The sequence below is a fragment of the Stegostoma tigrinum genome, chromosome 28, assembly GCF_030684315.1.
Source record: "Stegostoma tigrinum isolate sSteTig4 chromosome 28, sSteTig4.hap1, whole genome shotgun sequence".
NCBI classification, from domain to species: domain Eukaryota; kingdom Metazoa; phylum Chordata; class Chondrichthyes; order Orectolobiformes; family Stegostomatidae; genus Stegostoma; species Stegostoma tigrinum.
This window is the reverse complement of record NC_081381.1, coordinates 42,438,063-42,451,852: the sequence shown is the minus strand read 5'-3', so window position 1 is coordinate 42,451,852 and position 13,790 is coordinate 42,438,063. Positions and strand designations below refer to the sequence as shown.

General features: G+C 41.7%; 1 protein-coding gene across 1 annotated transcript in view; it reads left to right on the top strand.

The window, feature by feature from the left end:
• The window catches only part of nphp4 (nephronophthisis 4), a 396,691-nt gene extending 384,048 nt beyond the window's left edge, over positions 1 to 12,643 (top strand). Inside the window, 5 exon segments of the mRNA XM_059655664.1 lie at positions 976 to 1,061; positions 2,707 to 2,878; positions 3,455 to 3,634; positions 5,623 to 5,766; positions 10,116 to 12,643. Of these exon segments, the coding sequence (XP_059511647.1) occupies positions 976 to 1,061; positions 2,707 to 2,878; positions 3,455 to 3,634; positions 5,623 to 5,766; positions 10,116 to 10,256 (723 nt within the window). The 3' untranslated portion in view covers positions 10,257 to 12,643.
• Positions 12,644 to 13,790: the final 1,147 nt, after the last annotated feature.

The window sequence follows — 13,790 nt, the reverse complement described above, 5'->3', positions numbered from 1 at the left end:
GGATGCTGGTCCCAGCTTGGCAGTCACACACCTTGGGTTTCTCATTTCAATGATGTTCTTGCTAAATGGAGTAAAGGAGAGTACCTCCAGCGATGGACATTAGCATTGTCCTTTATCAGCATTTTCTTATTCCTTCTTGTCAGAAGGCAAGGAAAGGATTGAGAAGAATAAATTTTACCCAGTAGGAAGGTGGGCATTGATCATGTTCCATGGTCTCTGAGCTCCACCTGACTGATAGAAAATGTTTTCTACTAACATTGTTTGAGAGACGATAACATGCTTAGAAACACTCTGTTTCTGAACTAGTTTGAGTTCTTCAGTCTGTGTATATTCTTCTGGTGAGGTGCAGGCACTTGTTTGGTATGCAAATTAATAAATGCTGTAAAATCTGATTATGTGAAATCCCTACAGTGTGGAAGCAGGCCATTGGGCCTACTGAGTCCACACCGACTCTCTGAAGAGCATCCTGCTCAGATCCACCCCATCCTACCCTACCCCTGTAACCCTGCATTTCCGGTGGCCAACCCTCCTATCCTGCACATCTTTGGACTGTGGGAGGAGACCAGAGCACCCGGAGGAAACCCGTTGCAAACTCCACACAGACAGTCGCCGGAGGCTGAAATCAAACCTGGGTCCCTGGAGCTGCAAGTCAGTCGTCCTAACCACTGAGCCACTGTTCCATACGGCAATATGGCAAGAAGTATCTCCGTTTCTGGTGCTGGGTTTCTCTGCCTTTCTAAAGGCCTTAGCACTGCTTTGGGAGTTTGCAAAGTTGTGAAGTGAGAGAAGTATCAAAGATTTATAGGGTTGCCTCACATATTAGCTGAAGTTACTGGAAAGATTTTATGGTTGCTTACTCGCAGATGACTTACCATTAGCATCCGCGGAGAAAGTTTTACGTTTTGATTGGAGATCATATATTAAAGTACCTATCAATCGGCTTTTTAAACTACCTCATTTTTATTTCTTCTACAGGCCCTCAATGAGCCTCAGGATGTCTTCCTGAAAGTGGCATGTGGCCCCAGCCCAGAGGTTAAGAAGTTCTTTGTCATTATTTACATGTGAGAAACTGTTACCCATTAATTTGAATCTGCTGTGATTAAGCATCAACTAATCATTGTATGAAGTAGCTGGGTCTGCAATAACATCAGTACTCCCTTCTATACTTTGCATTTGTCACAGTAGCAGATCTGAGAGTATACAATGCAATTTTCGACCAAAAACGCATGTAGTATTGCAGGTATGGTTAATAAATTTGCAGATGACACAAAATTAGGCAGTGCAGTGGAGAAGGAAGAAGGTTATCTCAGAGCACAACGGGGTCGGATGGGCCAATTCCGTGTACAATTCTGGTCGCCCTTCTGTAGGAAGGATGTTGTTAAACTTGAAAGGGTATAGAAAAGATTTACAAAGATGTTGCCAAACGGGGAGGGTTTGAGCTGCAGGGAGAGGCGGAATAGGCTGGGGCTTCCTTCACAGAAGTGCTGGAGGATGAGGTGTGAGTTTATAAGGGTTTGTAAAATCATGAGGAGCATGGATAGGATAAATAGACAAGGTCGTTTTCCCAGGGTAGGGGAATCCAAAATTAGAGGGCATAGGTTTAAGGTGGGAGGGGAAAGATTTAAAAGAGACCTAAAGGGCAACTTTTTCATGCAGAGGATAGTATGTGTATGGAGTGAGCTGCCAGAGGAAGTGGTGGAGTCGGGTAAAATTACAACATTTAAAAGGCATCTGGATGGGTATATGAATAGGTAGGGTTTTGGGGGCACGGGCCAAATGCTGGAAAATGGGACTAAATCATTTTAGGATGTCTGGTTTGGCGCAGATGTATTGGACCAAAGGATTTGTTTCCATGCTATATGACACTGTGACTGTGTACATAACAGTGTAGATCCCGTTTGATGCCCTTTGTCTGTACACTGCAGGTCTGGAGAGCTGAGTTTTTGAATAGCGCATATCTTTGACTGCTGTCGGGGTTGTGCATTAGGGGAGGAGAATTTCCAGTAATCCCTTTCTTCCGTGATGGGAGCGTTCTGCCATGCAGCCATGACAGACAGATAGAAGGAGACCACTAAACCTATTGAATCAGTGCTGTCAGATCGACAAAGTGAAAATGAAATGACCAGTGCTGGAAATTTGAATAAGATTAGAAAATTCTTCTGTTGCTTTTTGATAAAATGCCCTGCCAGCCTATTGTCTTCAGATGCTGTTCATCTGCTGCACTTTGTTCTATCCTGGAACCCGATTGGCAATCACCTACAGAGATTTATTTTCCCAAGTACCAGTCAGTGATTGGAAGCTTTGATGTGCCAGTAGTACATCAGGAGACGCTAGGGTAGAGCTTCCTAAAATTGGCATCAGGACCTCTGACCAAGTTATATCAGGTATGCTTCCATTCTAATAAGCTCCTGCTCTCACAACCTTTCCTTCCCTACATTCTCATATTCCCCCTCCTTTCCTCAAACCCTGGAGCTTTTAATTGAGAAATATACTTCAATCCTCAAAATCAGATCACAACTAGGAAAAGGTTTGGGAAGCACTGCCAGGGAATGTTCTAAAAATTTGTCCCAATCTTTGCAACTGGAGTTCAATTAGTGGCAAACTATACACATTTATCTTGCATTGTGCTATTGCAGTTTGATCAAATTGAGAGAGTGGGAAACAAGGAGAAACAACTGGGAGGAATGTTTTGGCTTCATTTTGCAGGGACCCCTGGCTGGCAGTGCCCATCCAGATCTGGCAATTCTACATACACTCCCTGCAAAAGATTGATGTGAGCTGTGTGGTCGGGGAACTTACTCAACTCTCACTGGTTCTGCGTGGGACACAAACTGTCAGGAAAGTGGCTGCTTATAGCTCAAGCCCTGAAGAGTTACAGGTAAATACATTGACAGAGAGATTACTTTTAGTAATTTCAAATATTGGTGTGTCACTTTCACATGTTTCAAGATGCAAGAGATTAGCTTCCAAATTGATGCAACACCACAATTCCTTGCTACTATTGTATTAGCCTGAAAATCAGTGTGAGCTGAGTTCAGGGTGAGCTGCCCAATGTGCAAATAACAACTATAAATCAAAATGCTCCCTGGTTTAATTCAGAAGTAAGCTGAGTGAATTCGCTAAGGCGATTATACTTTGCACCTTTGACTGAAGAGAGTGAGGCACGTTAAGCAGTGTGACCACAGCTGCAGATTGTGGGGTTGCAGTGAGGACAGGGTGAGAGCTGGAAGAGGCATTCCCATTCATGTTCGAAAACCGCTCAGCTGAATGGGGTAGCACAAACTGCTGCATGGAAAGAGCTTGTATCGTTCAGAATTTCAGCATGAGAGCGAAAAAAAGACCTGTGTTGTTAGCTTGCTCTGTCTTTGTGAGAATTTATATAGATTGATGTTTAGGAATACAATTTTATAAATTTTTCTTTCAAAATATCAACATGTTTTTGTTATCACTGTAGCCTACACCATCCGATGTCTTCCTACTTCGACCACATGAAGTCAAGGACCTGCACATTAGTGTGCGTCCTCAGAAAGAAGGAGATCGCTGTCTCTACCTGAATGTAGTGGATGTAGATTTTCGCCAGTTGGTGGCAACATGGTTGATCTGCTTAAGTTGTAAGCAGCCCACCATCTCGAAGGTAATGGGATTATTACATCTTTATTAAAGACAGATGGATCGACAGGAGACTATTTACTTAACCATTTGAGTACCTCGATGAATCCTTTCGTATAAATAAGAATAACTCCTCTTGCCTGTTAGTGCTGCCTGCTTTGGTTTCTTCCTCTTATTTCTGTATCCTTTCAATACCAAGCATCAGCAGCTCAGTGATTTAATTGACCTCACTTACTTCTGTTCCCTTTAGTCCCAACATTCCTCAGGCCCGATAATTCCTCAGCTGTAATATTTTTTCCAACATAACCCCTCCTGGTTCTGATACCTCCTACAGCCCCAATACTACCTCTGCTCATTTACTGAACACCTGTGAAGATGCGAAATGTTAATGTTGAAAAGAAAGGCAAGACTTTAGTAGATTTTTAAAATTTGTTTGTGGGTCATGGGTGTCACTGGCTGGGTCAGCATTTATTGCCTGTCCCTAATTGCCCTTGAGAATGTGTAGATGAGCTGCCTTCTTGAGCTGCTGCAGACCCCCTGGTCATGCACAGTATACCCTGATGCTACTTAATTTATGTCAATGAAAAGATTCTGCTGCCTCTGTGATTATGTTGATGAACTAATCGTTTCAGTGAAGATAAGTAATTTAGTCATAAAATCAGTAATCTTTAGAGAGGATGTTTTTGTTCTGTGACGTTAGAGCATTAGATATAACCAAGGTATCATGCTGTGAACAAGGTTGTTGGCATGAACTGCATTGACCCTGAAACTACTGCAGTGAAGCTTCACATCTGAACTCACTGTGATCAAGGTCTGGAGAGCCCACTGTGACTGCTGCACAAACTCTCTCATAAATCGCTAGGTGAGTTATGTTGCTTTTCAAGAGAAGCATCCTATGTTGTGGCAAAAACGGGAGAAAATAATTTCAGACAGTAGAGCATGGCTGTGGTACAGGATGCCTGTTATACATCCTGCCCAATAGTCACTAACTTCAGCAGAGTTGATTATTGGGCGTAAACAGGAATTGTTGGAAAAAAAGTCAGCAGGCCTGGTCACATCTGTGGGGAGAAAATAGAGTTGCACAGATGCTTCTGAGGTTTTCCAGCATTTCTGTTTTTGTTTCTGAATTCCAGCACCTGCAGTTCTTTGGGGTTTTTTTGGGTGATTTTCGAGCAGGTTGATTAGACAAGGCAACAGGAGCACGTCCACTTGTATTTCGTGATTACCAGCACAGATTGTTACTTTTTCAGTTTTCTAGCTAATTAAACTTGAGCTTCTTGGATGGCCTTGTTTCTTCAGTTGTTAAGTGCATGGATTAATGTGGAAATGAGCTGTATAAACCAGCAAAGTTTGAGGCTCAATCTGTCTTAGTGCTATGTTTGTTGACCTGAGCTGAAGCAGTGCTGCATTTGACATTCATATCTCAGAACTCTTCAATGACGGCTTAATAGAGCATCAATGATGAGAGAGAGAGGGCCAAGTAATCAACCTCCTGTTGACTGATGGATGACTACGTAGAAAGACCTTGTTACTGCTGAAAAGAGAGACAAGTTGTCAAAACAACTCATCTTGCATCGGGGCATATGTAAGAGTACCAAAACTGATCACGACCATTTTTAATGCAGGGGAAAAAAAAGTTTGCTAATTGGTTGGCAAGTTGATCCTGATTGCCATGTACTTGAAATTTAACCACAAATTTTGGGAAAAAAAGTTAAATAATCACAACAGTTTATACTATTAGAGAAAAGAGTGCTAATGGGTTGGATAGTTGACTCTCATTGGTCCGGTTGCCTTGTAGTACAAGTGGTTGTTTGCAATTTGGCATTCTTGCATTTGCCCTGACAAACCATGTGTAAAGCATCAGTAACATTTTTCTCTTTGCAGCAGTACTCGAGTTCAGTAATTGTGATGTGGGAATATTGACCTACATTGGGGTTAGGCAGTAGGATCGACATAAAAATCTTGTTGGTTTCTTTTTTCAGTTCGAATTCATGCTGGTTTCTTTGTTCAAAGGCTTTCGAGATCTCTATTCCTGTTGGGGAAAGGAGAGGTAGCACCAAACGCATCAGCTACTCCAATCCGTACCCAAACAAACGGAGGTTTTTCCTGCGGACCAACCGGCCGGATTTACTCCAATACAAAGAAGACTCTTTCGAGGTGAATGCTGTGCATGATTCAATTTAAGATAATTTCAATGTTTTCACCAAATATTGAAAAGTAATCCTTTAAGGAAAATAAAAATCTAGAGTAGCATCTGGAACATTTTTTTTGTGGAACATACTTCGTGAACTTTGGACACACTGCCTTCAAAAAGTAATGACCTTGTAATGCCTAGGTCATTCTGCACCTGGAGCACTGCAGTCAGCTCTGGTCATCAGCCACTCACCGGATGATGCAAGCTGGGGGGATTGAGCTATGAGGGAAGGTTAGAGAATGTTGAATTAAAGCAGAATGCACAGGAAGCACTCAGCAGATCAGGCAGCTTATGTGGAGAGTGAAATAGAGTTAAAATTGCAAATCAATGGTCTGTCCTCAACAAGTTAGAGAATCTTACATTCTGTCACCTGTAGGGAGGATTGAGTGAGGAGATGCCATCAGGATGGATTAAATATGATATTTAATTGATTTAGAATGTATGAAATGAATTGCAAAGCAACAAAGAAAATACACAGCCTTCTCCTAATGTCCTGGTACATACTTGGTAATGAAGTCCTGCCAGTGTCTATAGTCAAGCTCTGGTAATTCTACTGCACAAACTCAAATATCGCCGCATCTCTCGGATGTAGGACATGAGGGACTGAGGTCCAATCCTCCCTCTAGTTTTTCCTCTCATGTTTCATTTACTATATGACATGTTTAGCATTAGCCACAAATTGCATTTCAAACTATTATTTTCTGAAATAAACATATCTAATTTGCATTTGAATGAGTCAATCCCGTAGCTTCCATCATCTCCTTCGGGATCCTGTTCAGTGAAGTGACCACTCACTCACTAAGGATTATCTTTAAATTTAGCCCCTTCAGTTTCTGGCCAAGTCCTCAGGCTCAACTGCTCTAGACAGAGGATAATGTGTCAGCTGGAGTCAGTCACCTCTTGGCCTTAAGGCTTCAAATGTGTCCTCAAACACTGAAGCACCGATTCTAGGCTGAAAGTTCAGTATAGTGAGAAAAAGCAGTCTTTTAGATGAGGCACTAAAACACCATCTGTTTGTACCAAATGGATTTAAAAGATCCCAAGACAGCATTTAGAGAAGTGCAATAGATGAAGAGAGGCAGATTTTCTGTGTTCTGGCCAATATTCATTCCTCAATGTAATGAAAACAGATTAGTCACTTGTGCGTGCTCTGTCTCTCTCTGTATCTCTCTCTCTGTCTTCTCTTCCCCTCTATGTAATATGTTTACCTAAGGTAATACTTTTAAACCTCACCATTGTTTGCTATGTCCTGATGAAGGAAGCATGTCATCATTTCTTCTTTTTGTCAATAATGTAGATCAAAATTAATACTGCCAGGTAGAATAGAGTGACTACGAGTTACAAATATTAAGTTGATGAAAAGTAACTTTGGAACAGATATTGATAAGGACTACTTTATTTAACTTAATAATTAGAATAATCTTCAAGACAAGGCTATAAGAGAAAAGCTTTAGAATTGTTCAAACTACCGGGAATAAAAATATGTTATTAATTAACTTTGGGATGAATAGCCTCTTCTTCACTCCTGAGAGAGTTACACAGTGCTACAATGTATTTATGGTGTGGATATTAATGTTATATCAATTGTATTGTTAAGGTTCAGAATAAAGAGGCAGAGAGTATTTATTGATCCAGTAGCTTGGGCAGATGCACAAAAAGGACTTTGTCTGAGGAATAGAGAAGTAATTGATGTTGTGTTGCAATTATATGGAGCTCTGGTGAGTACTGTGAACTGTTTTTGGTTCGCTTACCTAAAGCAGGTAATACTTACCAATGAGGAAGAGCAAAAAAAATGTTCATCGCACTAATCCCTGGGCTGGGTGGCTGTCTAATCAGAAGAGATTCAGGAGTCTGGGCCTGTATTATTTGGAGGTCGAAGAATGAGAGATGATCTCACTGAAACTTACAAAATTCCTAAAGGGCTGGTCCGGATAGGTTGCATGAAAGAGATTTTTCCTGGCTGGGTAGGGATGAGGATTGGTCTATGACCATCAACCAGAATAAGATATTGGCCAATTAGGGCTGAAGTGAGGAGGAATTTCTTCATTTGGAGAGTGATGATTTTTAAAAGTTCTCTACTCCAAAATAATGTGGAAACTCAACAATTGGTTATATTCATGAACTGGATTGATAGATTTCCAGATGTAAAAGCCACCTAAGAATATGGGGATAGTGACAGAACGTGTGGCTGGGACTGAAGGAGATCAGTTGTGATCTTATTGAATGGCAGAATGAACCAGAAGGACCGAATGGCCTAATCCCGCTCCATTCTCCAACTTCGTGCTAATTTGCTTGTGCACATTTAAGGGGCAATTCATGAGTTTATTTCTAAAATAAAACAAAGAACTGCGGGATGCTGGAGGTCTGAAACAAAATTATAAATTGCTGGTGAAACTCAGTAAAATCATAGAATCCCTACAGTGTGGAAACAGGCCCTTTGGCCCAACAAGTCCACACTGACCCTCCACAGCATCCCACCCAGACCCATCACCTAATCTACGCATCCTTGAACACTACGGGCAATTAAACATGTCCAATTTGCCTAGCTTGCATATCTTTGGACTGTGAGAGGAAACCGGAGCATTTGGAGGGAACCCACGCAGACACGAGGAGAATGTGCAAACTCCATACAGATACTTGCTCAAGGGTGGGATTGAACCCAGGCCCCTGGCACTGTGAGGCGGTAGTGCTAACCACAGTGCTGCCCCTAAGGTGTGGCAGTATCTGCTAGGAGAGAGCAGCGTTAATGCTTCGAGTCCAGTGACCCTTCATCAGAACTGATACAGAAGGGTCATTCGGAACATTCTGAAGAAGAGTTGCTGGACTCAAAATGTTGACTCTGCTTTCGTCCCAAGATGCTGCTAAACCTGCTGAGTTTCTCCAGCAATTTCTGTTTTTGTTCCATTGGTTTATTTGATGTACTGATGAGTGTGAAAAGAAACACTGGGAGTTGGTAAGCAGGACTTCCATGTTGATCTGCACCATTATCTGTTGAGTAAAGATTGTTCAGGCTGCGTCTCTATCCATTGGAGTTTATAAGAACACGAGGTGATCTTATTGAAACATATAAGATCCTGACAGGATTTGATCGGGTGGATGCTGAAAGGATTCCTTCTCTTGTTGAACAGATTAGAATATAGTGGCATAGTTTAAAAATAAGGGATGTCCAATTTATGATGGAAGCAAGGGGAATTTTTTTTCTGAATTATTAGTCTGAGGAGCTCTCCTCCTGAAACAACGATAAAGGCAAGGTCATTGAATATTTTTGAGGAAAAATCAGTTTCTTGATTACCAGGGGAGTCAAAGGTAGCAGAGTATGCAAGAAAATGGAGTTTTAGGCTACAGTGAGATCAGTCATGATCTCATCAAACGATGGAATAGACTGAAGGCATCAGAAAGACTACTCTTGCTCCTAATTCAGGCTGTATGTAAATCTGTGAGTTACAATCAGGATTAGATAGGGAATTGGTAAACAGTTGTTACGTCAGTAAATAAGGTACCGTTCGGAATCAAAAGCCCTGAAAATCCAGGCCACTCTTCATTCACTGGTTAATGCAGCACAAAGACAGACAAATGTCAAAAAAGGCCAATATAATTTGGCTAAAGCTAACTGTAGAATCAAGCCTTAGGACCCAATGTGCCTCAGTATCTAATGGAGCTAAAGCATGAGCTGGTAGTGCCATGTGTCACTCACAGAGTGTGGACGTTTCTGGCTAGGCCAGCCTTTACTGTATCCCTAATTGGCCAGAGGGCAATTAAGAGTCAGCCACACTGCTGTGGGCCTGGAGTGACGTGTAGACAAGACCAAGTGAGGGTGACAGATTTCCTTCCCTAAAAGACATTAATGACCGAGTTGGTCTTTTCCAGCAATTGACAATGGTCACCATTAGACCCTTAATTCCAGATTCTTTTTACTGAATACAAATTCCACCATCCCTGGACCATTCGCTGAGTTTCTGGATTAACAGTCTAGCAATAACACCACTAAGGCCATTGCCTGCTCAAAGCTGGGGACTGAGGTGAAATGGGCTTCATTGCAGAGGCACATTATTCTTTAGTTTAATGAGACCTGAATGCATTGGGATAGCATTTCCTTGCTACTCCCTCATTTCCTACTGTGATCTTGCTGGAAGATCTGTGGAAAGTTAGAGGAAAGTGGCGTTTTCGCCCTTCTTCCAGATTTGCACTGACCCATCAGACAGGAGAAGAAATTATATAATTAATTTTTAAATGTTTCTGAAGTGCGTGTTAATCGTCATGATCCCAAGTATAAAACTGTCACATTTTTCAGAAACTTTGCATTTTCTTTCAGCTTGAAGGTGGTGAGACTTATCATATCGGCCTGCGGTTTGCACCAGGCCAGAATCCTGGCGTGGAAGAAATCCTGATTTTCATTAACGACCAGGCTGAGAAGAATGAAGCAACTTATTGCGTGAAAATCACTTACCAGTAAAATGTATACTGAGTGCATGATACACCAGCACCTTTGAAGTGAGTGCATTTTGAAAGAGATGTGGATCCCATACCGAGCCACTACAGGCTTGCTGGAAGAGAAGAAAGTGTTGAAACCTGGTGAATGTATGCCAGAGTGTTAATAAAACAGCTCTTGGATAAGACATGACTGCTACTCAGGAAAAGATGGAAGTTTCACTTTCATCCCCTATATTTGTAAGTACTACCTCCCCAACTTGTGCTTTGGTTTAGATAGGCTGATTCGTATTATGTCATGCACTGCGTTCTCAATTATTTTTCAAAATATTTCACTCCCAAGACCTTAAAATATTGCCATCCCTTTGGCAATGTTAGTGGTTGACAGTTTAGCAGTTCCAAATGTTATAGTTTTCTAATTCTATTCCTTTCGTCTCATTGGCAATCTACCACCCACATCTTTCCACCAGCATTAAATGCATTATCAATGTTTGTATTACCTCAAGATTCTCCTCCTGGCCCCAAGCTCCATATTAAACTAACCCCAATTCAACACAAATACATTCAGAATCTCTTGTCTTGCTGTCAGTCCTGTGACTCATTAGCAGTCCTCATCAACGTACAACGTACTCTTGGATTCCAGCACATAATCCTTGAAATCTTCGGCCTCATTTACAATCTCTCCCTGGCCTCACTTCACCTGATCGGTACAGCTTGGTGTCTTCGCTTGGCATCCAGTGCTTTTCAGCTGTGGACCCTTCTGTAACATCTGTTGTGACATTTGACAGTGGAGCCAGCTCCTGTATCAGTGCAGTTCTGAGGTTCCATCCCAAAATCCCTTGCTTCACACCTTCCCTTGTTTTAAAACTTCCCTTCAGAAACATGGTATTGCTTAACTTTTCAGATTATTGTTTGTTCTTCACTCTGCAACATGAATCATCTCATCCCGTTTTATCATGTTAGAGCCATAAAAGCAAGCTATCATCACCTGTCAATGATTTAGTTGTACAAAGAGCTGAAAATTCTTGGCCGGAAAGACCCTAATAACAACACTTCACTATAGAGTCCTAGAGCTCTACTGCACAGAAAAATGCCCTTCAGCATTTCAAATATGTACTGGTCAAAAACAGGCACTTAACTATTCTAATCCCATTTCCCAGCACCTGGCCCACAGTCTTGTGAACGTTGACATTGCAAGTGCCTTTCTAAATAGTTCTTATGAGGGTTTCTGCCTCTACCACCCTTACAGGCAGTGAGTTCCAGATTTCCACCACCCTCTGTGTGGGCGGTAAAAATCCTTACATCCGCTCTAAATCTCCTGCCCTTTGTCTTAAATCTATGCTCCCAGTCATTGATCCCTGTACCAGGAGGGTAATTTCATTCCTGTATCCTGCTCGATGCCCCCTCTGTAATGTTATACTCCTCAATTATGTTCCTCTTCAGCCTTCTCTGCACCAAGATAAACGACCTCACTCTGCAGCGTCTCTTCATAACTAAAAACTCTTCAGCCCAGGCAACATTCTGGTAAATCTGCCCTTTGCTTTCCCAAAACACAAACGTACAATTTTCCTGCTGGTGCTCTCATCGCTCTGGCGGACATTTTTCATTTAATTGGGAGCTGACCTTATTCCCTCGTGTCAAAATAAGGCACATGTTCGTAGTATATTTTGATAGTTTGTCTGGATTCTAACGTCACATAAATCAGCAATCAGTGTGTTAATCTTCGTTTGTCTCATTTGACTTCTTGAGAGTAACAACACAGGAAAGAAGTGTTAAGTGCAGCCGTTGATGGGTGCAGCTTTAGCCAGTGTTGATAGAGAAAAAGGGAAGCTTATTTCAGACTGTAGAAAGCAGACCTCGGCCAGTCAAGGTTGCTGCTGATAAAACAAGTCACTGAGAAGTCTGGAATCCCCTAATGGAGCATTATGTGTGGCCATTGACCTGATGTATGAGGGCTACTGATAGCTTCACTCTGCTCGGCTGGGGAGGTCTGTAGCCTTACACAAGCATCCAGACTAACAGGCAATGACTGCACTAACAGTTGACATCCAGACCGACAGGTATTATCCAAACCTGCAGTCAGTTGATCAGATATCTGTTTGGAAGCATATAAAGGCACAATGTTAATGACATTTTATTTCGTACTGAGCAAAGCAATCATGACCCCGAGCATTTATTTTTAACTTTTTGCCAGTCTGAGTTTTCTAGAATGAAGAGTCATCGCGTAGTAACACACTGCTACTAGAAGTACAGCAAAGGAAGCCCAGTGCATTTACTGTTTGGATAAGTTAATCCTCTTGTAATGAATAAATAGTACAAAATATATTTTTAAATAGAGAATATGCTGATTCACCACAAACTGGGTGTGCACAGTTTTTTTCAGTATTATTTGTATGCAGTATTTATTTTATATTTGTTACAATGCTTTATGGAAATCTGTATAAATCTTTTAAAGAATAAATTCAGTTTTGTTTGTCAGATTCTGTCTGTCTTAATTTGGAAAGGCCGAAATAAAGGTCATTAAAATGGAGCATTTTGCAGGGACTGACTCTGGGCCTTTCACATCTGCGACCTGGCCTCGAATTAAACCAAGACAGCTGAGGAGTGTTCCTTGTTCTAAGAGTCCCGTGAACAATGTTTGGGGGGGGGTGGGGAAGTTCATAACAGACACAGGCTTGCAGCCCAAAACAGGTCTAGTTTGGCTGTAACTGGCATGTTATTCAGAGGTCACATGGAATGGTTGCTATGTGCACTATGGGATTGAGTTGTGACAAAGTGTCCAAAAACACTCATGGAAGTGCTTGACATTGCCTGTGTAAACACTAAGAAATTGCCCTTTCCCGGTGACAAATTTCCCTGCAGTGCCATTGACAATGAATACTGTTCAGGGAAGGAGGTACGTTTCTGTATTCCTATGGCACATGCATGTTCCCGTGGTATGATGGCATTTAAGGTGTCTGCCAAGAACCCTTTGTAAACAGGTCCAAATATCTTTTGCCTTACAGTCCATGAATCTCAGTTTCCAGGGCGTTGTCAGGGATTCCATAGATGTTGTCACTTACAATCAAGATTGAGCTGACATTTTGTGTTAACGTTCAACCCCATATAGGAAACTTGCGGGTTTGGACTTGAGAGATGAAAAGTGCTAAGTGAATCATGCCTCACTATTTCAAAATAATCAGCCTACAGCTGTTCCCCTGTCATCTTCCACCCCACCCTGAATTCACTTCACAGAGTCAGAAGGTTATCAATTTCTACCGAAATCCAAATTAAGTTAAGGGTCAATATTGACACAGAGCTATTTCTGGCCGAGAAACAGCCAGATTTCATCCATCCTGGGAATAGCAACATGTGATTGTGAAGCTCTTAACTCATCCAAAATGTAATTATCTAAAACATACATGGTAATATTAAACTGATAAAACACTAATGGCTATGGGTGGCGGGATGAAATCTTGCCCCATGATCCAATGATTTAACGTGGCTGGGTCATTCTGCGGTTCCTTCCTGTGAAAGGATAGGCTGTACCTGCCTTTGGAGCGATGTGTCCCTAAAACAC